A 26,813-nucleotide genomic window follows, 5' to 3' on the forward strand; every position below is an offset into this window, starting at 1 on the left:
TATTTCATTACCTATATAAAAGCAATGTATAATTTTGTGATTAGTGTATAATGCTCAGTATTTTTTGTTTCTTCAGTGTTTTTATAGTCACATTTTCTTGAAATTGCCACTGAAAGATTGTTGTTACTGTGAGACAGGCTTAATACTGTTCTTTTTTTTTTTATACTTGATAACTACATGGTGTGAACATCAAGACTATTTTCACATTTAAATGATAGGTAAGTATGAAGTGATCAGAAAGGAGGAATCCTTTCAAGAAATAAATGCTGTTTAGACATTCTGAGGGAAATCATGAATCTCATTTCCTATTTGGTGATTTATTTATTTATTTTAAATATAGCTTCTCATTGCTCTCCGTGTAACTGGAAAAAATAAATCACCGAACATTTTTTAAAGTGTTTTCTGTATTAATGGAACTGGAAATGTGTTGCTACTGGGGCCTTACTGTAACACTTTTCTGAAAGCTGATCGTGACAGAGAAGTTTTCTATTTCAGTGAATAGAAGCTGAGGCACAAATGCAATATTTGTCTCCTGCTGGTAGGAGTATTTTGTTGTATATGCTGCATCTTTGGTTTTGAGATGATTTTGTGTTTGGTTCTTACATATATTTATGCACTGTTAATTTCTTCTCATCGTACTTTTTCTTCCTCTTTTCTTTCACGTTATTTTTTTTTCCTTCAGATAATTAAAAAAACCTTAAACACTTTTTTCGTATACTTCTGTGCTTTGCTTTTTTGAACTCCTGGAGTTATGTCCCCATAAGTAGTTTCCATGTTATCCCACGGGACTAAGAACTGAACAAAATATTCATTAGTGATCCTCTAGGACCGAGACTGGAGGACCTATGACTAGATGGGTTCCGTAGAAGAGCTTTTCAGCACCAGGAAAAAGAATTTTCAAGTTGTTTTTTTTTTCTGGAGTATCTTTTGCTCAAAGCAATAGGGAGAGAGGACATGAAAGACTGATACCTGTTTTTGTTACTCAGACTGTGCCAAGAGTGCTTTTCTTGTTTGCTTGCTTACTGAGTTTGGTTTGCAGGGCATCTGGAAACTCTTTGGTAATATCTAAAATCCCAGGCTCTGCTTCTTCTGTCTTGTGAAAATGTCAGTTGATTTCCCCGCAGTTAGGCCTTTCGTTGTGAGTCAGTTGATACTGTTCAGTTTTGCCTTTGTCTGAATGTTAAAGGGGCATGAAACTAAAATAAATTTATATATATAAAAAAAAAAAGTTAGTGTTCGGTATAGGGAAGAATTTCAGTACTCTGAAGGTGGTTGGACGTGGAAATGGCTTCCTAGTGAGGTGGTGGTTGTCCCATACCTGTCAGTGTTCAGGAGACATCTGGACAATGCCCTCGATAACGTGCTGTAACTTCTTTGATCAGCCCTGTTAGACGTGGTCAGGTGGTTGGACACAATGGTCTTCGTTCCCTGAAACAAACCCACAGGTTTTCTACCAATCAGAAGCAGTGCTGTTAGGATTGAAACTCAGTACCAGAGTATGTTTTTAGTGACTGAAGTCATGGTCAGGATTCAATTTGAAACTGTGCACTTAATTAAATCTTTATAAACTTTAAGCAATAGTTTTTTTTTCAGTAGTATATGGAATATAGCAGATTGCTGTCATGTGATGCTTTCAATATTAAAAATGCTCATTAATTTGTCACGTATGCTTTGAAATGCATTGTGATATGCTGTTATTATTTGCCAAACCATTTATATATTTTTAATTCATTTGGGAATGCAGACTCAGAAGGGTACATTATCGCTTGTGGAAAATGTAAGCAGTTTAAAATTGAGTGGACCGTGTGTGACTGCTCCGGTAAATGGGGCACAGCAAGAGGTTGAGCAGACAGGGCTCTAGTTTTGTCTTGTAGCACTGAGATGATCACGTGTGTTGTTTTTCCACTTCACTGCTCTAATATCTCTTGCACGTTTTAAAAGTAATCTTTTGCCATAGGCTGGATGTAGCACAGTCAGAGCCTCTTGTCATCTGTCTCTATGCACCGAGGCATCAATTTCGTCTAAGATGAAATAAAATGATAAAGATTGTTACACTGCTCTAAGTAAAATAATTTCTTAGCAGTGCAAATGTAATAAATGCCATCTGAAATACAGTTTGTATGTTTTTGAAGAAAGTGTAAAATAGAATTGAGATTTTTGAGTAATTTTCTTTGTTAAATAATAATAAGTTCAAGTGTAATGTTCTGTTCAACTCTGACTCTGTTAGAATTTCTTACCTGGCCTAGTGCAAAAGAGTGTGGGTAAAGGAGGAAATATTATTTAATGCAGTTACAGTAATAAGTCCTTTCTATTTTTTTTTTTTTTAACACCCTGAATTAATGAGAATAAATGTAGTGAAAAATGTTTTGGAAGGCAGAAATCTACATGCATTTCCTTTCCTGGGAATCAGTGGTGGTACAGATATACGTCCACTTAAATTTTCTATTTGATGTCCACTTCAGTTATCCCTGTGAATACTTTGAACCATCAGAAATCTCAAACTCAGAATTGTTATACTAATGTCTGCATGAAACCTCTGGTTCACAAATGTGTTACTTCCTAATAGTTTTGACTTGAAAAACATCACCTTCCACAGCAGCTAAATGTCAGTCATGAGTAGTTCTTGGGCAGTAAGCACATATCATGTGATTTTTGCATGGAAGCAGAAGGAAGGCAGAAATGGGGCATACTTTTTTGATGTATATAAATGTTTCAACTACACATAAACGTAACTTTCACATTTGTATTTCAGGAAAGCCAGGTGCCTCTGCTGAAACTCTTCTGGATGAGGAACGTATAAATCCAGTGAATTACTCAAGCCAGTTACAGGACTCTGGATGTGATGTGTCTAATGACTATGCATTCGAGTCTTTAGGGACAGCTTCTGATTTCCAAGACCTTGAGCATACTGCCGACACATCTAAACACTGGTTGGAAATAGTTCCCTCACTGAATTTTTGCTGTTCTAGCAAGGAGGAACCTTTGACTGTCCCAGTGCAGTTTTTTCAACATCTGCTTGAAATAAGAAAACTGTCAGAAGGAGGAATGCTGCAAGCAGACTTCACAGAGCTTGAGAACGATTCTTTCACTATATGCAATTCATTGTCTCAGCTGCTTGATGGGCTAACTGTTTTTTACAACAGTCCTAAATTTCCAGTTTCAAGTTTTCTTACTGAGGCAGTTTGTGTTTTGATCAGATTAATAGCTGACACTAAATTATCTAATCATGTTCTGAAGAAGTGTTTCAGGAAGCTTGAAGAATTTATGAAAAATTTAATTCAGATTATTTTAAGAAACAGCAATGTCAATAGGGTAAGTTTTAAACATCTTCCATCTTTTCTATACCACTTAAGTGTTATTAATATTATTATTATTAATATTATTAATTATTAATACTCTTCTGGTTTTATGCTTTTTAAAATACTGTCTTGCTACATTTTGAAGAGTACTTCTTATGGGTGGTTTTTGTGGTTGTTATTGTTGTTTTTTGTGTGGTATGGATGGTAAATGCTGCAAAGCAGTTGGAAAATTTCTGCTTATGCATGCAGGTTCTTCTGATCTATTCCCAAGTATAGGACTTTTAAACTGTTAAAAAGGCACTAAAAGAAATTGGTAGAAGAAAAGAGACAAAGCAGGTTGTTTGTCTTGCTGAGTATCTGCTCAGAAAATACTCAGAAAATAATGACCATATAATTTTTATTATTATTCTTTTTAATGCACCTAAATAAAATGTTATTTTGCTTCAGATCACATCTGTAACTCTCTAGACATTTGCAGAGTTGGGTTTTACAAGTAAATCCGCAAATGAGTAAAGAATACAGGAGTGGCACATCCATGGCACATAAAGCAAGTAGGACTAAGCAGCATTTTGTCTATATTCATCACTTTTTATTGTTCTATGCATCCCCTTTAAGTTTCATCTTCTGGTTTAAAAAAAAAAAAATCCCTAGTTTTTCTTCACAGTAATTCTACTGTATGAGTTTCATTGTCTGTCTTAAGATTTTTTTTTTTTTACTTTCACTTTTAGGATAACTTTAAACAGATGTGGTGGTGGAATTGTTTGAGTGTTAAACATCTCACTGTAGTGTCTACATAAACATATCTACACCCATGATAATAAATGTAGTTTGTATTCATGGAACCTGAAGAATGCTGCCTGGATCTCAGGTGTCTGTTGTAGGATGAGCTCTCAAGTTGCCTTGAGCAAAATGAGAGGTTGGACATCTTCTGTGCCTGTAGATACAAATGTGCGTTTGTCCTAATTTAGAATGAATCCCTGGGTCACTGTGTGTGTGTAACTCAGAATGTAAACATAAAAAAATAATACCCAAACAACCAGAACCGAAAAAAGAACAGCATTACCAAATTAAAAGAGGGGAGGGGACATGGATGTGCCTGGATTTTGTTTAGAGGTAGAAAAAGTAAAGCTTTCCGAAATAAATGTGTCATACGGAAGTTTTCCAGGGCTAGAGTGTTATGTCGCTAACACAAGGATGCTTTATGTTTCAGTGTCACTGTAGCGTGATACTTATTTTTTCTGTAGATGTGTCCCTACTCTGTATCTTGAAATGATGTCAGCGTGCTTAATGTTTGTGTGATATCAAAAATAGCCAATGCAGGTGTGTCTCTTCTTACCTGTTTGAGCGATCACAGGATACAAAGAGAAGACATGAGTTCAGTGAGGCCTGCTTCATAGTTGATGTCTGTTCTTTCCACTTGTTCCTTTCCTCCACTCAAACTGGAATTTTATAAATAATAGAAAATAAAGTTAATTTTAGATGCACAACTGAGAGGCTCTCCAAAAGGGGATTATTTGTTGATTGGAGGAATCCAGGGGAAGAACAGAGCACAAAGAGAAGGTAAGGGAGAAATGTTACAGATTAAATGAGAGAAAATATCCTGATTGTTATGGAATGTTTCAAGTCTGCAACATGCTTTTAGATATCATTCAGGAAGACTGGAATATACCCACATAATTTGCAAGTGGCATCTTTCCTCTGAATAACTTCACTAAACAGATGGCTTTTTATGAGATGTTTTATATCTTGCTTCTACTGCAGTATTGACTGAACAGTCATTCATGTCAGCAGTCAATACTTCAATCAAACAGCTTTCAAAGTCTTGAAAAGTGTCTAGGACAACAATTAAGGGATAATCCTGATAATTTCCAGATATCCAGGAAGAGGGGAAGATGTGTGTGGTAACTGCAATGTTTATAAAGATTTTTCTGGAAAAAAAGAAAAAAAAAGAAGTATATTTCCACAATTTTGATTTGTTTAAAATGAGCTAAAAATGGAGATAAACATATACATTCCAAATTAGTAGTGGAAGTTGTACAAATAATTCTTCACGTGCTGTGTAGCAGATACCTCCCAGAGACACTTCATGCTTCACTGTTAATCATCACTGTTTACTCAAATGGTGATTGAAATATCAAGATTATAGGTTTAAAATAAAATCGCCATTAATTACGAGGCTGTCATCTGAAAAGAGTGGCAAACTATGAATTTTGGTCCCAGGAGGATGCTTAAATGCCTGCAGTATAAAACCATTACGAACTGTGTTGAATCTAACCCTACTAGCTGTCAAAAAGCGTTTGTACAGCCAACCATCGGTGCAGCTGTAGGATCTGACGCAACTTTCCCTTTGCTGTCCTCACCTATAAAACTGTCAGGATCTGTCAAGGAGGACAAAGAGCTGAACGAAACACCTTCAAAAAGTGAACAAAGACCCAAATGGCTGTGGATTATGCTGAATGCCTCATCTTCAGAAGTAATCTTGGCGTTTTGCAGAGTGAATTAAATAACGTTAAAAAAAACCTTTGAGAATCGTAGGAAAGATAATTATTTCTGCATTAGACGTAAAGAAAGAAAAACAGCAGTAAGATTACTTGCTTTAACTACCGAGTCCCATTGTTTGGGAGGTTTCTAATTATAAAGCACTGGAAGTGCTTCAGGAGCCAGAAAGACATTTACCTAGAGCTTCTCTGCCTGGATTCAGTTGCGTAAAGATGTGCACTTTGGATGGAATTTTTGACCTGAAACTACAGATAGACACAAAGCAAAGAAAAAACATCTTTCATTTAAGATAAAGAGGTAGAGTAAAAGGAAATATTGCATAAAATGTAAAACCATTTAAAATCAAAGAACTCCAATTAACCTTTTGAATTTCCCTTTTTTATTTTTCTTTTCTCCCTCCATGTACAACTGGCAAACAGTCTTTTTGCAAGGAGCCATCTGGAAGTATCTAGAAGGGGTCTTAATTCATTGCTGCTAAGGATGAAGAATGAATGTGCTGAGGATAACACTTATCTTTGCTCCTTCTGCCAGCATGATCACACAACCCCGTTGTGCTGACACAGAAAAGCTTGTGAGCATCTTGTATCTAATTCTTGTACAGATGAGCTCTCACACTGTGAAATTTGTGACAGTCACTGCTATCTTTGGATCAAGCTCTTATCACCCATTTGTGAATCTTCATCACTGAGACTCTTGGAGTTTCACGTGAATGTGTTGCTGTTGGTGTGTTTGTTACCTCTCAATGTGTGAATTGTTCATTCAGTTAAGAGTCACTCCTCTATCAGCGGAGCCACTGTCCTATTTAGACAGATTCTTTGCAAGTCCTGCTTTGTTGCAAAGAGAGTAGTGCAGTCCACTTAAAAGAAACCTTTGTTAGACTGTGCTGTGTTCTGGGAGCCATCAGCTGTACTTTTCAAATGTTCTGTTCTCAGTACCTGACAAAACAGACATCCTTGCTCCGTGATAGTTGTGCTGTATAATCTTAGCCCCAGCAGAGTAGAAACTTTGCTTCTTCTGATGAGATAGAAAGCAAAGGGATGTTTCTTCTGTTTAATCAGTCTGTTTGAGAATTGACAACAGCTATCTCACTCCCCTTTCTCAGAATCATACTAAATGAATGTACACCGTGCCTGCTTTTTTGTCCTTTTTTTGATCTGTCCAGCTCCAAGATGCATTACTTACTCTATTTTCCATGGTGCGCCGGAACTAACACTCCTGTCTCCTGTTGTACAACAGTCAGGGACACTGGGAATTCCAAACTCCTGCTGTGTTCAGAATGCTGTTTGTTTCATGTTTCTAGGGAAGGTTTTGCACAGCTCCTTGAAGCAGAGCATTTCTGAGAGGACGCTGAATTCCTTTTACATGGAAAGCTTCCTGGAGCCTGCCTGCAAATCTGCTGTGGGGAATTTGAGCTGGCTATAATTTCATAGCATATGGAATTAGCTTTAAAAGTCAAATCGATGTAACATAAATGGAGTTACTTTGTACATGTCTTATTTACATCCTTTGTATATACAGCTGTGCAAATCATCAAACCAATTATTGGTAAGTGATTTAGAGTGTAGTTCAGTACTTTGGAGAGAACTTTTTTGTGTTGCTTCCTTCAGTTGAACAGTGTTCAACACTGTAGAGGCCATATACTGCCATGGGGTTCTGCATTACAAAGGATCGATGTGATGTGATCCCTGGTGATGTCACACTAGTTTATCAGCATCTTGATGTTCTCTGCTCTAGTTGTCTTCCGTTAGGTGTTGCTGATAGTGTAATTTGAAGTGTAGCTAATGGTTCAATTATGTGCCAAAAGATCCTAGCCTTCACTATGGGTTCCTTATGGAGAACTGTGCCCATTTGTTGGACCTCTTGTTTTAAGCACTGAGTGAAATCACTGAAATAGAAGGCAAATTCTGCGTTGCTTGAAGGATTCCAGACTGCATTTGTGCTGTGTAGGATTCTCAGGCTATACTATTTTGTAGTGCTTGGTTTTGTTCAACAAATATGTCACCCATCCATCACCCCCACTCTTCTAATCTCTTTCAAACAAGGCCCAGAAAGAAAAGAGCCCCGTTTCAGTGAACCGTGATTGTTTCCTGCTTCTTTGCTCTATTTAACGCATCAATACTGACAAAAGATGCTGTCAAGAGTCACGAATTGCCTGCACCATTTAACAAAATGAAAAATGTTATTTGCTGTTTCCTTCCATTTTCTTTTTTATTTATTTTTTTTTTTGCCCTTGTACGTTGAGAATTGGCTACTCTATCTCTAGGAAGCTGTTTGAAGTTTTTTTGTGTGTTAAAGAATATCTGAGAGGATGCTGAGACATGAACAGTTTGTAGAAAATGTATCCTGTTTGAAACTTTGCTGCCCATTTTAATGTTCCTTGTTCATGTTCCATCTAAAAGTCTTCATGAAGAATTTTGCAAAAGTTCAAATATTACTAATAGTATGTGTAGTAGAAAAGCAAATGGAAGAATTCCTGGTAGTCGCTTCATGCTTTTATAAGAAAGGAGTCACAAACATTGATGAAAATTCCAGGTTGGAAATGTAGTACAGCGAAAAGAAGAAAAAGGGAAGTAATTGAATCTTATTAGCAATTGTGTTATGAAATATATGGAAGTTTGTTCATACATTTGAAAAAGTACCATGAACTAGAACCAGAGTTTCAAATCCTTTCTTATCTAAGATACAACTTGAATGATTCATTAATGACTGAAATTGCCAGGTAGAGAGCAATCTTATAATTTTTGATGGTTTAAATGTGTGGAGCTGGCAGTAAGTTCCCCCAGATGAGTATGGTTTGCAGAAGTTCTGTCAGCAACTGCCAGGACAGGACTTTACTCCTCCGTTTACAAAAATCTTGCCTGCTTAGGGGCAAGTAATAATTAAAAATAGTTTCTCATATCACCAGTGGTTCTCAAGTATGAAACTAGTGGGTTTCAGTTTTCTGAAATTAATTGAGTTCAAAGGGGAGTATCGTGGCTCTTGAGAAACCGTGCGTTTTGGTTGGCCAGAGAATTTTGCGTACATAGTGGAACAGCAGTTCATTTACATGAATATTAGAATGCGTAGCTGGAATTTTATGGTCTAGTAGGAGTCAATGTTTGAATCACTTGATTGTTGAATTAAATTTTCTCAGCAATCTGTTGTCCTATGTGGAGAGCTATTTAAGTCAAATGGTAATCAGTGTCCATTGTCTTGTAAATCGCTACAGTCTAAAGCAATCATCAGATTGACTGACTCATTTACTTCAGCAAAGTGGATCATAGGAGTAGCTGAACAGGAATGAATGAAATAAAATTTTGTCTGCCTCTGAGACTTTTGTCCACCTTACCAAAAATCCTCAGATGATATACGCCATGAACTAAAGCTACAAGTTTTAAAGAGTTATGGGATGAAGTTAGCTGAATATTTTTTTTTCTACCATTAGGACAAAGGTGTTGTTTTGTTTTTTTTTTTAATGGTATAAAAAATGCCTGTATTGCTGTAAATATGCATTGAAGTTTTGATCAGTTTTTTTAAATGTTTGTATGTATTGAATAACCAGAACCATAGAATTTCTCTGTTCTTTTGCCTATTTGCTTTTCTTGCAGCTTAAATTTGTCATGCTTCTCTAGGAAATACTTGTGTGCCCAAGTAGGATGTGTGTTTTTCTTGCAGAAATAGGTTAGAAATGAAATAACCTCTATAGAGCCCTGTTCTCTAAAGCCAATCGCAAAAGGTATTCCTTGTATAACTTTCAGTGCTTAATTCTGCAGTGAAATCTGCAACCCTGAACAAGGTACCTGTTCTCTTCAATCAATGAATGCTAGGTACTTTGCACTTCTAGTGGATTTTGTGGTGTTCAAAGTTGCTGGCACGTTGTGAACAGAGGGGAATGAGAGATTGAGAGATAAACATCAGAAATCCATTTTCATTTCCAGAGATTGTCTGAATCTTAATCAACTAAATGAGACATTGATTTGCATTCTTAAAATTCCTTAATGGTAACCAGCTCACACTATATTTTTTAAAGGTTAAAAATGAAACAATACTGATTTTATGTGATTTTATCCAGTACCTATTTCTAAGCAGTCTTCAGATTAAAAAATTGAATCTATAGCTCTTCTCTTCTGGCTTAGCTCACTCTTGTTGCTTAGTGTCTTCTGCATCTTTTAGGGTAGTGCAGGCACCCAGCATCAGCAGACAGGTGGCAGTTCTGTACACTTACAAGCTTCTGACCATTGCTATCTAAGAAGAGAGGATCAAGAGGAATATTAATTTGCATCTTGCAGACAAGGAAGACTTTGCATTTAGAGCTGCTTATAAATAATCAATAGCTTACTCACTTTAGTTATTTAAAAAAATGGGCAGCAGCAGCACGCATTCACATGAGCGGTTGCTCTGAGATTGTAGTTTGTTGAAGTTAAGAAAACAGAAACACTGTTTTCTTGTTGACAGTGTTTACTGGTCCCAGACTCTTGGATGATTTAGGTGTGTAGATGCCTGCTTTATGAATCGTAGAAAAGGTTCAAATATTGACCCCTGCCAATGTAGCATTGCTTAAAGTAGTGATGAAAAGCAGGATTGCAAGTGTATTAAGTATTTAGCTGGATTTCTTTGTAGATCAATTTCTTGTATGTAGTCTTCAGAGGTACTCATAAATTGTGTGTTTGTGCACCCTAAAGTAATACGTCTTTTCTCTAAAAGCAATGGGGCTGAGGTGCTGTAAGCAAGATGGAAATGAGTACTACCATGTTGTGATAGAATAAGAGTTAAATTTGACTGTGATTTACAGTCCTGAATTCTTTTAAGATTATCTAGTTCATGCTTTGATTTTGGGGATATTTTTTTTTGTTGTTCTTTAAAACAACAACTCAAGAGATTACCACACTACAAACAAGAAAAAAACCACACAAATCCACAACAGAGTTTATTATATTTATTTTATCTGATCAACAAGATGTTTTTGTTTTATGTCTTATATTTTCTTGAGTTACATTCAAAATTGGAAAGAAAAAAATTTATCTCATTAAACTGAATGGAAAAAAGTAAAACTAAGCTTAGAATAAAAGACTTGAAGATGGTGTTATTGTGACTATAGAATTTCTAATAAAGCACGTTCTATAATTAAGAGAAAGTTATGAGGAAGCTATTGGGTAGCAGTTTTTCTCCATAGCATACAAAGCTGTATGTCACACTGTCCATCAAAAAGGTTTTCAGCCAAAGCTCAGCAAAACAGTACTGAGGTACTGCAATATAAAAAAAAGAAACTTGCAGCAAGGAAGTTGGTTGTCCTAGCAGAGAAAATAAGTTTTAAAAGAGTTTTAGAAGCATGAACAAGATTATAAAGGAATGAGTGCAGAGGATGGGTTCACAGCAAAGCTTACAGAGCCAATAACGTAACAAATTCCTGGATTTGGAAGACAGGAGAAATAGCACAGAGTAAGCAGGGGAGTAGATGAATGACAACGACCAAATTAACGAAAGAAACAACACAACAGTAAGATAAGGCATATTAATGCTCTCTGCAAATAAGTGATTACTTTCAATTGACCTTGGTGATTTAGGCGTGAAAGTTAGGATGGATTAAACATAGTGCAAAGATAATGTAAATTCAAAGGCAAAAATATTGCTTTGCTTTTAGTACCCCATAATTTGACGATACCTGTTTAATTATTTGCCTTTGTCTTATGTTGCCACATATGCCAGTTGTTTGGAAGAAGAGTGCTGTTAATTGGCATGACAGCTGTAAGCAGCTGAAAAAGAAACTAAGGTTCAATTTTCATAGTCACAAGATTTACTGAATCATGTAATTCAGGAAGGAATTATTTTGCTTGCATAAGAACTAACAATTTTGAAACTCACTTTTTGAAACTGAAAGAATTGAAGTCTAACATATTCTAAACATATAGCTCATATTTAAAGGTTTTTATCCCAGTTTTCTGGAGAAACAAGTTTGAGCACTGTTTGTCTTGTTGATCACTCTTTTACTTACTAATAACTTTTGAAAATTATAGCCTGTTTGAAATTGCATGGCAAGAGCAGTGGAAAGTCAAAAATACCTTCCAGTGGGTTTTAAAATTGGCACGTTGCAGGAGAGACCAAATCGATAGGCCTGAGGCAAGCAGAACATTGATACTGTGTATTCATTTTGGCAACACACATCCTTCCCAACCACTGGGGAAGGTTGCTGGGCATCATGAGAAACATGGGTAGAGAGTAGAAGCTGGAGTGTGGAATGAGGGTTATGGGCTAAGCGTCTACCAGACTCCATTGTTTTCTTGTTTCTGATATGTTTTTTGTCAGTTTGTTTGTTTATTTATTTGCGATCTGGTTTTCTGACTACTTCTGAGAAATCCTGAACAGCGCAGGTTTTATTGCATCTATACAAACTCAAGGGATTAAAAGATTTCTGTTGTTTTTTTTAATGTCTGGTTGATAGATTTGAGAGCTGAGGAAGTGCTTTATTTTTAATGAAACTACATACTATTTGAACTGTTATCAGTTTGAGTGTTTCTAGAGTTTAATTAGCAACATATGAACATCACTTTTAAGAACGAACTCTTGCTTTTCTTCTGTATTTGTGGATTGCTTTCTAATCTAATATAAATTTGGTGTGTTTTTAATGTATACAGCCTCTGAGGGTTTTTTTTTTTTTTTTTAATTCTTTGCTTTCTCCTTTTTTTTAATGTACTAAGATACACCAAAACGCGTCAGTGAATCTGTGCTCTTTAATAAATCACTAGCAGGTGGGATTTTTCAGAGACATCAATACTCATATCTCAAGTTCCGTAAGTACCATCATTATAAAATCCCTATGTACTTAATTTAGTAGAGGCTTAGGCTTTAAATTTGAAGATTCCCTATCACTTATTCCTGCATAATTCCTACTAGAAAATGGTAACTCTTGCCAAAGTAGAAAGAATATAGACTCTTTTTTGAAAGATTCTCTTTCGAGAGTGTTCTTTGGGAAGAGTAGCATTGAAAAGTACTTTATCAGACCTAAGGCAGGCTGTGCTATTTGATTTTTGTCTCTGAATTATAGTTGAATCAATGAGTTTTGCCTGTCTAAGGAGCATGGAGTACTGAATAATGTCTAATGAAAGCTCATTAGTTTGTGAAGGTGTCTTCAGATCACATTTTATCTTTTAATTCCTTTATTTGGTCTCATTTTGCTTTTTTTTCTTCTAGTGGTAGCTGCAGGTATTTTTTAATGGAACATTTAACTTTAACATTTTAATCTTGCAGATTTTCAAAGCTATATGTACACAATTTCTGAATTTTCTTTAATGTCGAGATTTATTATTTATCTGTGTCAGCATGAAGACTTGATGCTAATAAGAAAAACTTCACCGTCTTTTATAATTTTCTTGTATTTATGTGGAGATTACACCTAAAGGAGGTGATTAATAGCAAAGATTCACTAACGTTTGATTGTTAAGATTGTGAATGGGAGATTGTCTCATAATGAGCAAATAATAGCCAAGCCAATTGGTTGTATTAGGCTGCTAAACAGGCGTTACATCAACTATTGACCATTGTGGAAGTAATTGGAAAGCAACTGATTAACGGGTGAGAGGAGGAAGATGCTGGATTGCTTTAGCAGAGTGTGACCATGCTGACCCTTAGTCATGAAGAAATTAAAGCAGGGTGATTGTATTTTATTACTTTCCTCAAGGATGTGTACTCTTGGTAGAATTGAAGGCTAAATAACTTACAGGCTATATATATGAAATCTGTATATATTCAGGTAGTACATGAACTTGAGAACTTGAAATGTAAACTGCGATATCCTTGAGATTATAGCTCTGTGGAGAAGCGAGCAGTAGAGAATGGGAACCAGTACTAGTTTCACATTGGAATGAATATAGTCTCTACACCATAAATTACTGGGATACAGTTGAAAGATCTGTGCTATAAATATGCCTGAAGATAATGAGTCAGTGTGGGTGCTTCTTTGCTTCCATAGGCTTATAAAAAGTGTATTGTCTAGGACTAATAGCTATGTAAGTGTCTAGTAAGGTGTTATTAAAGTTGTAACTCTTAGAAACCTTAGCTAATAAATGATAGTTAATCTATTTAAGATGTGAAAATAAGTAAATAAATCTGTAAATTGTATTCTTGAACCATGGAAACCTGAGCATTTCAATGCATCTTAAATGCCATCACAATACTTAAAAGACTGATTGATTTCATGCTTGTGTAAGAATTGCTTTTTAAGTAAAATGAAAGATACAATTAGCAGTGTTTTTGTTGGTAGTAGCAGTATTTTAATAGAAACTGGAACCAGTTGACTTGGCAGGTAATGTTTTGAAACAAGGCAAAAATGTAAATCCATATTCATTGATGTTGAAAGATCCAATTCCCTACTCAAGCAGGCTCAGTCAGGGCAGGTTGTCAGGGGCTGCGTTCAGTCATGCACTGAATATCCCCAAGGATGGAGACTCCACAATCTCCCTGGGCAACCTCTATCACTGATTACTATCACAATAAATATAAATAAATAAATATATTTTAATCATATTTATATAGAAATTCCTGTGTTTTGTCTGTTGCTTCTTGTCACTTCACCAGGTACCATTGAGAAGAGTTCGGCTACATCTTCTTTACTTTTCCCCATCAGATATATAGATTGATAAGATCTCTCCAAGCCTTTTCTTCTAAAGCTGAGTAGTTGGAGCTCTATCAGCAGCTTCTTGTGTTTCAGACATTCCAATTCTTTCATCATCATCTTTGTGGGTTTCACTCCAGCATGATTCCTTCTTCTCTGCTGGAGAACCCAGAACTGAACATCAACACTCCAAACGCCTTTCACCAGTGATGAACAGAGGGTAAAGATTAACTCCCTCAATCTGCTGGCAGTGCTTCAGCTCTTGCAGACTGGGGTGGTGTTGGCTTATGTCATAAGGACATATTGCTAGCTTTTTCAACTTGTTGGTCACCCAGAGGTCTACCACTCTTTCTGCTTTTGTATTGTCTTCGAACTTGCAGTGGAGTGCAGTCTGTCCCATCATAACAGAAGTTACTTGTGAAGATGTTAAATAGCTTTGGTGCCAACAGTAAGCCCTGAGAAATACCAATAGTGAGTGGCCTCTGGGAGGATGTTGTACCTCAGATCACAGTTCCCCAAGTGTAGCCAAATTGGGCAGTTATTAATTCCTCACACTGTCCACTTACTCAGTATTTCATACATAATACTTCAAAATTTTGTTGAAATGGGTTCTATGGGGGACAGCGTTGAAAGTCTTCTTGTATCAAGGTAGGTCGCTGTTCTCCTTGCACCCATTCAGCTAGACATCTAATCCTAGAAGGCTATCAAGTTGTCTGAGCATTCTCTTTTGTAAGTTCACATTGATGACTCATCATTACCTTCCTGACTGTCAACTGTTTGTTTTCCTGCTTTTCAGGAAGATTTGTCCCATTCGGACTTGTTAAGTGGTAGTTTAGTTGAGAATGTGAATATATAGAGAATCATAGAATCACCAAGGTTGGAAAAGACCTCAGAGATCATCTAGTCCACCTGTCCACCTACAGTATTTCCCCTCTAAACCATGTCCTTTCATTCAACATCTAAATGTTTCTTGAAGACTTCCAGGGACAGTGATTCTACCACCTCCCTGGACAGCCCACTCCAGTGCCTGACCACTCTTTTCAGAAAAGAATTTTTTCCAAATATCCAACCTGAACTTCCCCATAAACTCATAGCCAAACAAAATGGACAAAAAACAGCAGTTGGTCTGAGTACAGATAAGCATAACCTGGCTAGAGGAATTAACTACTTGCAATAGTGCTTTTGAGTGGTTAAGACAAGGTCAGAGTACTGTTTTGTCAGTCAGGAATATCCATCTGCAGTGTGTTAGCTGTTTCAACAGATACTGTGCAAGTGCTACTGAATAAACTGAATGCTGTAGGGGTATAAAGTTTTATATTCATTATATTTAATTTTTTTTCTTTCAATTCTTGCATTAGAAAAACATATTCTAGTAGTGTTATATTAAATGTTTTGTTGCTGTCTAGAGCAGTATGTTATGTAAAGTACAGCAGCGTATAATTACTGTACATTGCATTTATGGAAACTAAGAAAATAGATTTTGTTTGTTTTAAATAAAAAGGAATAGCAATCATAATTCTCATTTAAGTTCACGTAACTCATTTTGTGGTTCAAGAGACATGCCTAAATAACAGCCAGTTAAACAACAAATTGCAAATGAATTGTTTAAACTTGAAAGTCCAATGCATCTTCTATCAGTTTGCATTTAATCAAGTTTATTCTTGATAACTCCTTTGACTGAAACATCCAATATATCTCTTAGCTTGTTTATTTCAAATTATTTGTTTGTTCATTTGTCTATCTACGACAAAATTAGGCTCTGTCTGTGCAGAGTGATCACTCATTTGCTATGACAGCAGGAAGAGCATGATGGCATCTAATGCCCAAGAGCTGCCCCCTGCAGAGTTTGCACCCTTGGAGACATTTCTTTATATGGTGTAGTGCTAAACTTAAGAGAGCACATGATTTCTGGGTAAAGCATATGGGTTTTTGTAATGGTATATGAGAATATAGATCTCCTATATGCTGTATTACCTTAATGACATACATAATTTGTAAGAAAAAGGAGTTTGATTTCATTCTTAAAAAAAGCGTGTAAGTCTTGTTTCTGTTTAAGGGATTCATTTGGGGTAAAAAAAACAAAACAAAACAAAACAAAAAAACAGGTTTTGAAAGATTACATTTCTTTTTAGTTTCAGGCACTGGATGCTGTGTCACACACTCTTGTTTTGCTAGGAAGGAACAACATACTTCGAAATTCTTTAATGTCTTTTCTACTGTCAGAACTACAGAAGTTTGCTGAGCAGATGTTGCAAGCTTACCAGGTACTGCCATCTTTTCTTCTGGAGAAAATCCAAGCATTGTTGTTATTTTTTTTCTATATATATTTGTTTCATGGAATGTGGTCAGTTCATCGTTCTACACAATGTTGTACAGAGTCTGGCTAGGATGGAGTTAGCTTTCCTCACAGCACCCATATGGTGCTGTGCTCTACACTTATAGCTAGAATGTCATTGATTTACAGCAGTGTTTTGGCTATTGCTGAGCAGTGCCAGAATAGCATTTTAGTCAGTTGATCATGCTATAAAATGTGCAGATTTAAGAATCCTAATTCATCTAGCAGATTCAAAAGAGATATAAAGAAAAATAAAAATTCCTGATAGGCAAAAGTAAAGTGATCGGAGTATATAATAGGCTGTATAGGTTCTAAGATCATGCTGTGTAATTTGGAAAATACTTGAGTTAATATTAAGAGTTAGTTGAAATTAATTCTTTAAAGATGTAAATTGTGAGCTATGCAGGCATGTGACTTTGGTATCCAGCTGGATCCGCAAAGAATTGTCTCTTTTTCCATTTGTACTTGAGATTGAAAGTTGCATTATTTTTCTTCAGAATTAAATTTGTTGCTTCACGTTATATTAATTTACATGATACAAATGTTATCCAGCACTTAAAGCTGTATTTTGTTGATTGTAATGAATAGGAGATGAAAAGGGAAATGGAGTGGAGATAATATATTTGGTAAAATTGATTTTTTATATGGATTTTTGTATTGAAATGATGTGGAGTTTGAATAGATAGAACCAGCATAATTTTTTTCAAGTAAACTGTAAAGTTGGAAAAAAAGAGAGAATGAGTAGATGTGTCTTTTAAAATTTGGAGAAGATGTGAAATCATGTAGGTTTTCATATATTTTTCATATTTTTTTTTTTCAGTGGTATACATCTAATTAAAAATGGTACGGTCTCGCTTGAGAATATGACTTGATCGGGTAGCGTCCTACAAGGGTCAATGAAAAGAAAGCATGCAGCTTGTTATTAAGTGAAAAATGAAGTCATTTGTATGTCTAAAAAATATTTATCATAGGTGTATCACCAACACTGTGGTGCTGTTTAAAAAATATCCTACGTGTTGCTTGAGTAGCCTTTATATTTTTCTGTAAATCACAAAAAGGAAAGATTACAAAACTGTATTATTTGAAGTTGAGAAAACTAGAGTAAATTAATATCCTATGATTTTAACCACAAAGAGTTCTCCTTAAGCAGTAGCAACTTGGATTTTTCTACAGGTAATTTGTTTTTATTACTTGCAGTGTAATTTATATATTTACAGGAAGAAAACAGAAGATTGGATTCGTACATAAATATTAAAAAATTGGTGATTTAATCCTTGAACAATTCCTATACAACAGCTGGCATAGTAAATGAATTAAAAGTCTGTTTCACAAGGATGGCTTGATGCCCTTAGTTGTTGTGTACAACAATTTTGCAGTTTGTTTTTTAACCAACATAAGCAGAAAGAAATGCTATAACTTGTGCCAGGAATAGGAGTTTATTCTGTAGAGTTGGTACAGTGGAAAGTCTAAAAGATGCCACAGAGTTTTTCCTCGCTAATAAGTTGTTTTCCTATGTAACCCTTACACAGAACACCTACCATCTATCCTGCCCTTCATCTGGAGGATTTTTGTATGAAATGTCTTTGTGTAAAGAGCTGGCCCAGTTTCAGAACTAAGGAGAATTTCTGGGCAGACAGAAACTTGCATTCAAAAGAAAAAAAATGAAGATTCTTTTGATCTGTTTCTTTATATTTACTATATGTAAAAGAAAAAAAAAAAAAATCAGGTTTGCAACATGCACTTGTTACTTGACTTTTTCAGCTTCAGGGCCAGGCCTCTTTTCAGGTAGACTCTTTGCTACCTATAGGTCTTCTCCTGTTACATTTTACTTACATTTGTGCTTGCTGCAGATCTTTTCTGTTATCAATACATAATACAGCTTTCCAGATTTTATACTTATCAAAAGCCTTCACAAAATGCTTCCCACCTTTAACATGAGATGTATTTTCACTATTGTGCAAAGGGAAGCATAGAAAATTTTCTGACTTTATGAATTTTAAAAGCTTAATAACTTAATGAGGTTCCTTTTTACCCCTTCTCTAAACAGCACTTTCTGTGCACCCCTCTGAAGATCTTTTTGGATCATCTAGTTCTCTCACATCCAAGAATTTAGAAATGTAAATTTCTAAATTTAATTTAACTTTCCATAAAGAAAGTTTACTGCTCTGCTTCTATGTCCTTCCACTGTTAAAAATCTGCCTTTGTTCCTGAAGTGATATACCCTCTTTTATGTGTTTATTTCTGTTTTTATTTTCTTCCCAGCAGTGTTGCACAGGGGTGATGAAGGCATATTGCTTTCCGATTAAGGAATTTGTGTATTTGTATTTTTCCCATCTAGTGTTAACAATGCTACCTGGGAGTTTAATTGACTTTGATCAACCAATTGCAAACTCAGGGCTGGAAAAGGAGTTTCATATAGTCCTACCAAAGCTTAGGGTGCTTTCTTTCAACTCCTTTTAAAACACGCTGCCTTTAAGTATCCATCAGAAGAATAACTGAGTTTCATATACATAGGAAATCTCCAGTATTTTAGAGTAATAAAGCAGTCTGGAAATGTTCATTGACAGCATGGAGGTCAAACTTTGTCTGGGAAATGGAGAAGACTCCAGGTGACGGAATATGTAAGTACAGGAACTGCATGCAGGTATCTCTGTAGGTGACCTTTTTAGAAGTACAAGATCTTGACAACTGCAAGTCCGTGTAGTTCCCTGTACATAACTAGAGTTCCGGCTCGCTGAGAAATGAATATTTTCAGTTTCATTCATTTGTGTATTTAGTTTTATGTTAATTTATCTACATTCATGTTTTATTTTTACTTACAAACCCATATACATTCTATAAGTGATCATTTTTCTGAATTTTTTGCTTAACGCAAGCTTCTCTTCTTAGTACAGTAGAACACTAAACTCCAGTATTTCTGACAGCCTGATTTACAGATCTGTTTCTGAGTGTTTCTGACTTTATGGAGCAGTACCTTTGGTAGGCACTATCCTGAAATAAGTTTTAAATCCTTTTTCTTGTTTTATAATAAGTGTAACAATGCACTTCTTAATTAGAAATATTTAGAATAACAGTTTTAAAAAAACATCTTAAATATATAAATTTGCAAATGGTTAAAACTTTGTTTGATTAACTTCCATTAACTGAATGTTATCATTATCCTGCTTTATTACTTAAGCAAAACTTCTATTAATTGCAAAGCTATTTCATGTCTTCCATTTCAGAAAATGGAATTAGAGACTCTCAGGTTTAGTTATGGTAAGAGATGAATGTTGGATGTCCAACAGGAATGTTGGATGTCTTTTTGCTAGCCTGCAATTAATTCCTAAATATTTGGTGAACCACAGAAATTGCAAATAATGGCTTTTGCATCCAAGCGAATTTCTTTGATTTTGTACAATTACTTAAAGTGCTGTTTTCTAACATTGAATTGGATTGAAAACAAAATTCCTTTTAATTTTTCTAAATGGATCCTGTAGACATTTCAAAGTTTTTAGTTTAATTTTAATCGATTTGTAAAATGCTTGTATTCCCGATTATGTAACTTTCTGTTGTCTTGACTCAGGTGCAAGACCTTGCACTTGGTTTTGTTGAACTTCATGAGATTCTCCTGAGTCCACTGCTTAAGGCTGTCTAGGTCTCTCATGATGACATCTCATTCCTCAGATGTGTCAGCCATGCACAATGTGGTGTCATCTGCAAAATTTTTGAGGATGCACTCTATCTTAGTGTCAGTGTCATTGATGATGATATTAAAGTTCCAGTACTGTCTCTTGAGGGAGGACAGCACTCAACACTGATCTCCATCTGGACATTGAGCCACTGACCGCTACTCTCCGGGTACAATCTTACAACTAGTTCCTCATCCACTGATCTGTCCACCCATCAAATCCATATATTTCCTATTTGGAGAGAAAAATGTTGTGAGGGACTGTATCAAAGACCTTAGTGAAGTTCAGCTAGTCAGTGGCTCTTCCCTTGTTCATTTGATGCCATCACAGAAGGCCATGAGATTGAGGCAGGACTTGCCCTTGATGAAGATGTGTTGAGGGACATGGTTTAGTGGGAGCTATTGGGAGTAGGATGATTTTTTAGGTCTTTTCCAACCTTGGTGATTCTATGATTCTATGATTCTATAAGCCTGCTGGTTGTCCTGTATCACCTCCCTCTCTTCCACACATTCCTTAGCATAGCTTCCAGGAGGATCTGTTCAATGATCTTTCCTGGCACATAGATGAGACGGACAAGTCAGGAGTTTCCTACTGTTGTCCTTTCTACCCATATGTCTAATCTCTTCAGATGTATGTTTGTGTTATAAAAATTGTAATAAAGCATTTACATGGGATAGAAAAATTCCTTGCTACTTTTCCCAGATATGGTGTAAAGTGGCTTAATTTGTTGATCAGAAGAAAGTAGCTGAGCATATTATGTGACTAAAAGATACTAAAATGATTGTTCAGCCTGTTTGGATTTTTGCATTTTCTACTGTTGACTTTTACTTACATATCAAATTAGTAATACTTCACCCATGTAAAAGAAAAGAGTTATGCTATGAGACCTCATGAAAATAATTAAACTTGCATCTGGACATCTGTTCATCCTTTTTAAGATGTCATTTCTTTTCTTGTTAAGCTGGTAAGCACAGATTGTAACATACTTCAAACTGTGAATGCTGAAAGTTGTTGCAAAATCGTGCCCTGGCTAAGTACAGAATTATATTTTTATTCCATATGACTGTTGATACTACTGGAAAGAAAGGAATTAATGGTTTTATATAAGAACCAGTGGATCTGCTTTTTTTTTTTTTTTTTTCCTCAAAAATACATACGTGGTTTGGAGATACGTATTTGTGAAGTCATAAATGTTTCCCCTGAAAGACAGCAGCGAAAGAATCATTCAGGACTCACTGTATGTTAGAAGAGGGCCATATATCTTTGAAGCATACACCTACCTTTGTGTCTGTTCTCTGTTAAAGATTGGATTTTAAGGTGCATACAATACAGTAGGGCATGTCAAAACCAAAAAATTAAAAATGGCTCATACAGTTTCTCTTCTCCCTCATTCTATCATGAAATGATAGCATTGAGAAAAAAGGAATTGAGAAGTGTTCTTACAAAACTAAAGGGTAGTAGGGTAATGGTTGGCAAAATTGGGGATGACACACAATGAAAAGAACTCAGGTGTGTTGGAGAATTGAAGCACCAAATACTAATTACATGAGGAGGACTTGACATATCTGTTGTCCAGAGAATTATTAGTCTTAATTTTGGTGAATCATCTAATTCATGAAAACATAAGTACCAGAAAAAGAAAAATACCTGATTCCAAAATTCAGGATATGCCATTCCTTAACAAATAAAAAGGTAGTACTCTTAGAAACCCTTGTGTTTTAAATCATCTGAAAAATCTAAACTTTAAAGAGACTGTTTAGAAAAAAAAATAAACAGAAGTTAACATGATAGTAAATAAAAACTTAAATACTTGAATTCTTGATACACCTTACAGTAAATAAATAAGAGATGAATGCTTATCTGGGTTTATGATGCAGTTTGCTTTTACTACTTCCTTATTTACTTCTTGTCCTTTTCCTGTTGCTTTCTTTACAACTCAGTTAGTCCTTTGGTAAACTTGAAAGTACACTCTAAATAGAAGAAGCAACATACGTTGTGTACATGGTCATTATTGCCTAATCAAATAGATGTGCTCCTGTTAACTTGCTCTCTTCACAGGACAAGCCAAGCTTTGATGTATAAAACAGCATGATGTTACAGAAAATTAACCACAGCTTCCTTACTGCTTTTGGTTATCGGTGTTACCTATGTGAATTAGTGTCTCTACCATATGTGCTCTTAGAAGCTCATTTTGTAGGTGAGGTAATTTTTAATATCAGGTTTACCTTTTATTTTGGACTTGTTTAAAGTCGTCATTATGATGTTCTTCTAACACAGCTTCACCAAATGCTTTTCAGGAAACAGTATAAGTGAATAGCTCCTCTGTCAACAGCTTGCAATACATTTTCTGTTAGTATTTTATATCTGCATATAATAGAAATGGGAAGCATTGTAGTCCTAGAATTTCTAGCTAGAAGTTACCACTAAATGGATTTCTGTTTGAAAGAGTAATTACAGTTTAAACTGTCTTCTAAATAATCACCTAGTTAAAAATAGTAAAATCTAAGTGGAAGCTAAGGAAGCTAGTGACTTAACAGTACCACATCTAGGCGGAACTGCTGTTCCAGGTTTGCCTCCAAAATGAGCAGACCTCACTGCTAGGTTTTGAGTGATTTACAAGCGATAAAGAGAGTGGTTTGTGGCTGGGCTGTAAGGATTGGCTGTTTGAGGTTTGTTTTGTAGATAAGGTTTGAGTTCTGGCTTGTGTGGCTGAGGTGTATGGTAGATTAAATCTAGTTCTGTAGTTTAGATTTTTGGTGTCAGCACTCATCTGGGTGGTTAAGGCTTGGTGTAGCAGGGCAACAGTGATATTAATTATGTTGTCCAGAGTGGGAGGTAGGTTTCAGGATTGAAGGCAGCAGGAACTCCCAGGATTCACAAGATTTCTGACATAGATTTAATTTAGAGAGATAAGATGTGGTGAGCTAAAGTTAAACATGTTTATAGAGCTCGACTTAGAGTTGTCATGCCAAGGGCTAATGAATTTGGAGTATCAGTTTTAATCAGGCCTTCTTGATGCAGCCTTCTCAATCCACAGCTAAGTCTATGAATGAAATGTATGCTTGGGTGAGTGCAAGAATGAGGAGTTTGTTAACGTATTTGCAATACGAGGAGATTGGAGATGCAGGAAGAAGATGCTGTACTAGGTTGGTGTTGAGGGAGAAAAGCAGTAGCAGCTGACTTCATTTAGATCTGAGTATCAATGACGTGGTCTGGTGTTAAGCTAGAGAGCAAGGTTTGTATGGCCATGATTTGTGCAGCAGAGAATGTCTTGGAAATGTTGGGAGTATTCCCGATAGAGGTATGCTTCAGCAAAAAAATAATTTATATGGTTTGATTAGATTTAGAATTAAGATGTTGTTGATTGTATTCATTAACTTGAATGAAATACATGCAACCTGATACTTTTGTTCATCTGAACCACATTTGTAAATGTACACATTCGTAGAAAAATTTACAGTAGCACAATTTGTATTGCTTGTCTTACAGGCTTATTTCTTTCCTGCTGAAAGACATTTGAAATTAATGCAGCACTAACAGAATTAAAATAGTTTTAGGAAATAATTGTCTTGAATCTACTCAAGTTCACTTTCCTACTGTTTAAGATGGTGCATTTTCTTTTGGTTCCAGTAACAGCTGGCAAAGGAAGAAATAAATTGAATCAACTTCACAGGGAAAGAAAATGGGGAAAAAAAGTACAGGAAAAATAGGAGAAAAAATTAGCTTTTTGATGTCTTTTTTTCTTTTTAAGTGTTGGCATTCCAAGTTACATGATTACAGCTCAACCTTTGAAGATTTAACTTGTGTTTTGTATTTTCTTTTGTCTGTCAATCCCTGAATTTAGCTGGCAAAGCACAAGTAAATCTATAGGTGTTAGGTCTTGAAACTGTTGGCTTTATTTCATCCTTAAAATTAGTTCTTTCATTGAAAGTTACTCCTAGTCTCTGTGTTTTCAGAGTATCCAACTTCTAGCTGAAGTTGCTGTTTTAAAGAACTCTTTTTTTTTTTCATGTAGCCTCATTATTTAATGAAAACTCTTTTACTGAGCCTAGCTATTACAGTTCCCCATGGTATCCTATATTAAATGTATATGAATGAGAGAGAGGTTACAGAGATTAAAATCTGAGTAGTACTTCTGCCTACAGGAATAAATTATTGGCAGAGCTCAGTTTAGGCTAGAATATTCAGTTGTTCAGTTTGACTCCTTCCTACAGTTGTGAGCTACAATTCAGTTCTGTTAACTTGCTTAAATAAAGTAGTTCATCAGATGACCATAGAGTTAATAAGATTGGAAAGGAGCTCTGGAGGTGATTTAGTGCAGCCCTCTGTTCAAAGAAGGTTGCTCAAGCTATGTCTAATCAAATTTTGAACTTTTTCAACTATGTAGACTACAACATTCTTTTTGTCATTCTTTATCTTCCATTCCTCGAGAACTCTTTCAGTTTCCAAGACCATCCAAAGATAATGGCCTTGCCATGACATTGCTCATCTCTCTCAACAATCTGCATTCTGTCTGCATTCCGTCAGATCCAATGGTCTTATATGTCCAGTTTCTCGAGATGTTCCTCAACCTTGCTCATCTCCACTCAGGGTAAATTTTCCCTTTTCCAAACTTTCCCACTAGTTTCAGACATGTGATGCTCCAGAAAGCTGATCTTACCAATAAAGTTCAATCTGAAGAAGGCACTATGCCCTTCATCATCTGTTCCTTTGCTACATTTTTCCTTATCTTCCTTTTGCTCCAATGTACCTCTGAAAATTTTGATGCACTTCATATTCCTATCCAGATTCAGTTCCGGATAGAGTTTTATTTTCTTAACCCTGTCTCTTCAAATTTGGACAGTGTCTTTATATTCCTTCAGAGTTAATTACCTGTCCTTGCTTCCACACCTTACTGTTTCCTTTTTTATTTTTCAGTTATGTCAGAAGCAACTTGTTCATCCATGCAGGAGCCATGCAACTTTTGCTCACCTGTGTATCAGGTTGAGCATTCTTGAACTTGAGCCTTGAAAATTATCTCTCTCACATGCCTCTTCTCTGCAAAGTCATATCACGTTGCATTTTTCCCAAATACATTGCTAAAGAGGCTGAAATATGTTCTCCTGATGCCCAAGGTGGTGACCCTGCTTTTTCTTTTTGATAAATTTTTCAGCAGTAGGTGAGATTATAGTTGCAAATTAGTTGAGTTCTTGAGGGAAATATTAAGTCATAAAGAGATAAGTCACTTTTCCAACCAGCAAGGAACAGACTTTCTCAGGAAGTTTTATAGATGCTTCAGTAACACCCTCAAAGTTAGCAATCTGATTTATGTGAAGATAATTTTTATTGAATGTAGACTAATAATTTTCAATTCGTGGGAGTATAAGGTGAATACTGAGACATGCTCTTAAACTCCTCCTTTACATTGAATTCCCTTTTGTATAGGTAAGACTGAGTATGGAAACTGTTCTGGAGGGCTCTACATACTGGATTAGTCCCTAGTTTTCCATAGCCAAAAGATATTTTTGAATAATTTCAAGCAAGAAAACATAATCATTAACAAATGCTGCTTGGATCTCTTAGAAATTGCTTTGGCTTTCATCATGCTGTATATCAATTTAATTTATTGAATTACAATTTAATCAATTGTAATTTCAGCTGCAAATTTTCTTGATAAAGCCTTCTTTTGTTTGCTTATATTAGCAAATTTATTTTCTGCTTTCTATACTTCTGAGAAGTATAGAACCATAGGATGATTTTAGTTGGAAGGGACCTCGAAGATCTCATCTAGTGGTGGGCTGGAATACTCACCACTATATCAGGCTACCCAGGACCCCATCCAACCTGTCCTGGAACACTTCCAGGGATGTGGCAATCTGTTCCAGTGCCTCTTCCTCCTCACTGAGAAGATTTTTTTCATAAAATCTAATCTGAATTTCCTCTCTTTTCATTTAGAACCATTAACTCTTATTTTATCACTACACTTATAGTGTGCCCTTCTCCAGCTTTCCTATAAGCATCCATAAATGCTAAACGTTTGTGTTCTCTGACATAGAATTGTAGATTCATTAGAGTTGGAAAGAATCTTTAAAGATAATCTAGTCCCACTGTCCTGCAGTGAACAGGGACATGCACAGCTAGATCGGGTTCCCCAGGGCTTGATCCAGCCACACCTTGATAGTCTCCAGGAATGGGGCATCAACCACATCTGTAGGCAAGCTGTTCCAGTGCCTCACCATCTTCACTGTAAAGGGCTTCTTCCTTATATCCAACCTATATCTATCCTCCTTAAGATTGAAGCCATTTCTCCTTGCATTGTCACCAAAGACCCTGCTAAAGAGTCTGTCCCCTTCTTTTCTGTAGCTCTCCTCTAGATACTGACAGGCTGCTATCAGGTCACCTGAGAGCCTTCTCTTCTCCAGGCTGAACAGCCCCAGCTTTCT

The 26,813-nt window shown here is 35.9% G+C and overlaps 1 protein-coding gene across 1 annotated transcript in view; it reads left to right on the top strand.

Moving 5' to 3' along the window:
* MEI4 (meiotic double-stranded break formation protein 4) overlaps positions 1-26,813 on the top strand; it is a 74,288-nt gene that overhangs the window by 19,409 nt on the left and 28,066 nt on the right. The window contains exons 3-4 of the mRNA XM_042827213.1: positions 2,753-3,312; positions 16,518-16,649. Coding sequence (XP_042683147.1) covers positions 2,753-3,312; positions 16,518-16,649 — 692 coding nt within the window. The remainder of the gene's footprint in view (positions 1-2,752; positions 3,313-16,517; positions 16,650-26,813) is intronic.

Source organism: Centrocercus urophasianus, unplaced genomic scaffold, assembly GCF_019232065.1.
Source record: "Centrocercus urophasianus isolate 14NV4802_14NV808 unplaced genomic scaffold, USGS_Curo_1.0 seq_10, whole genome shotgun sequence".
NCBI lineage: Eukaryota > Metazoa > Chordata > Aves > Galliformes > Phasianidae > Centrocercus > Centrocercus urophasianus.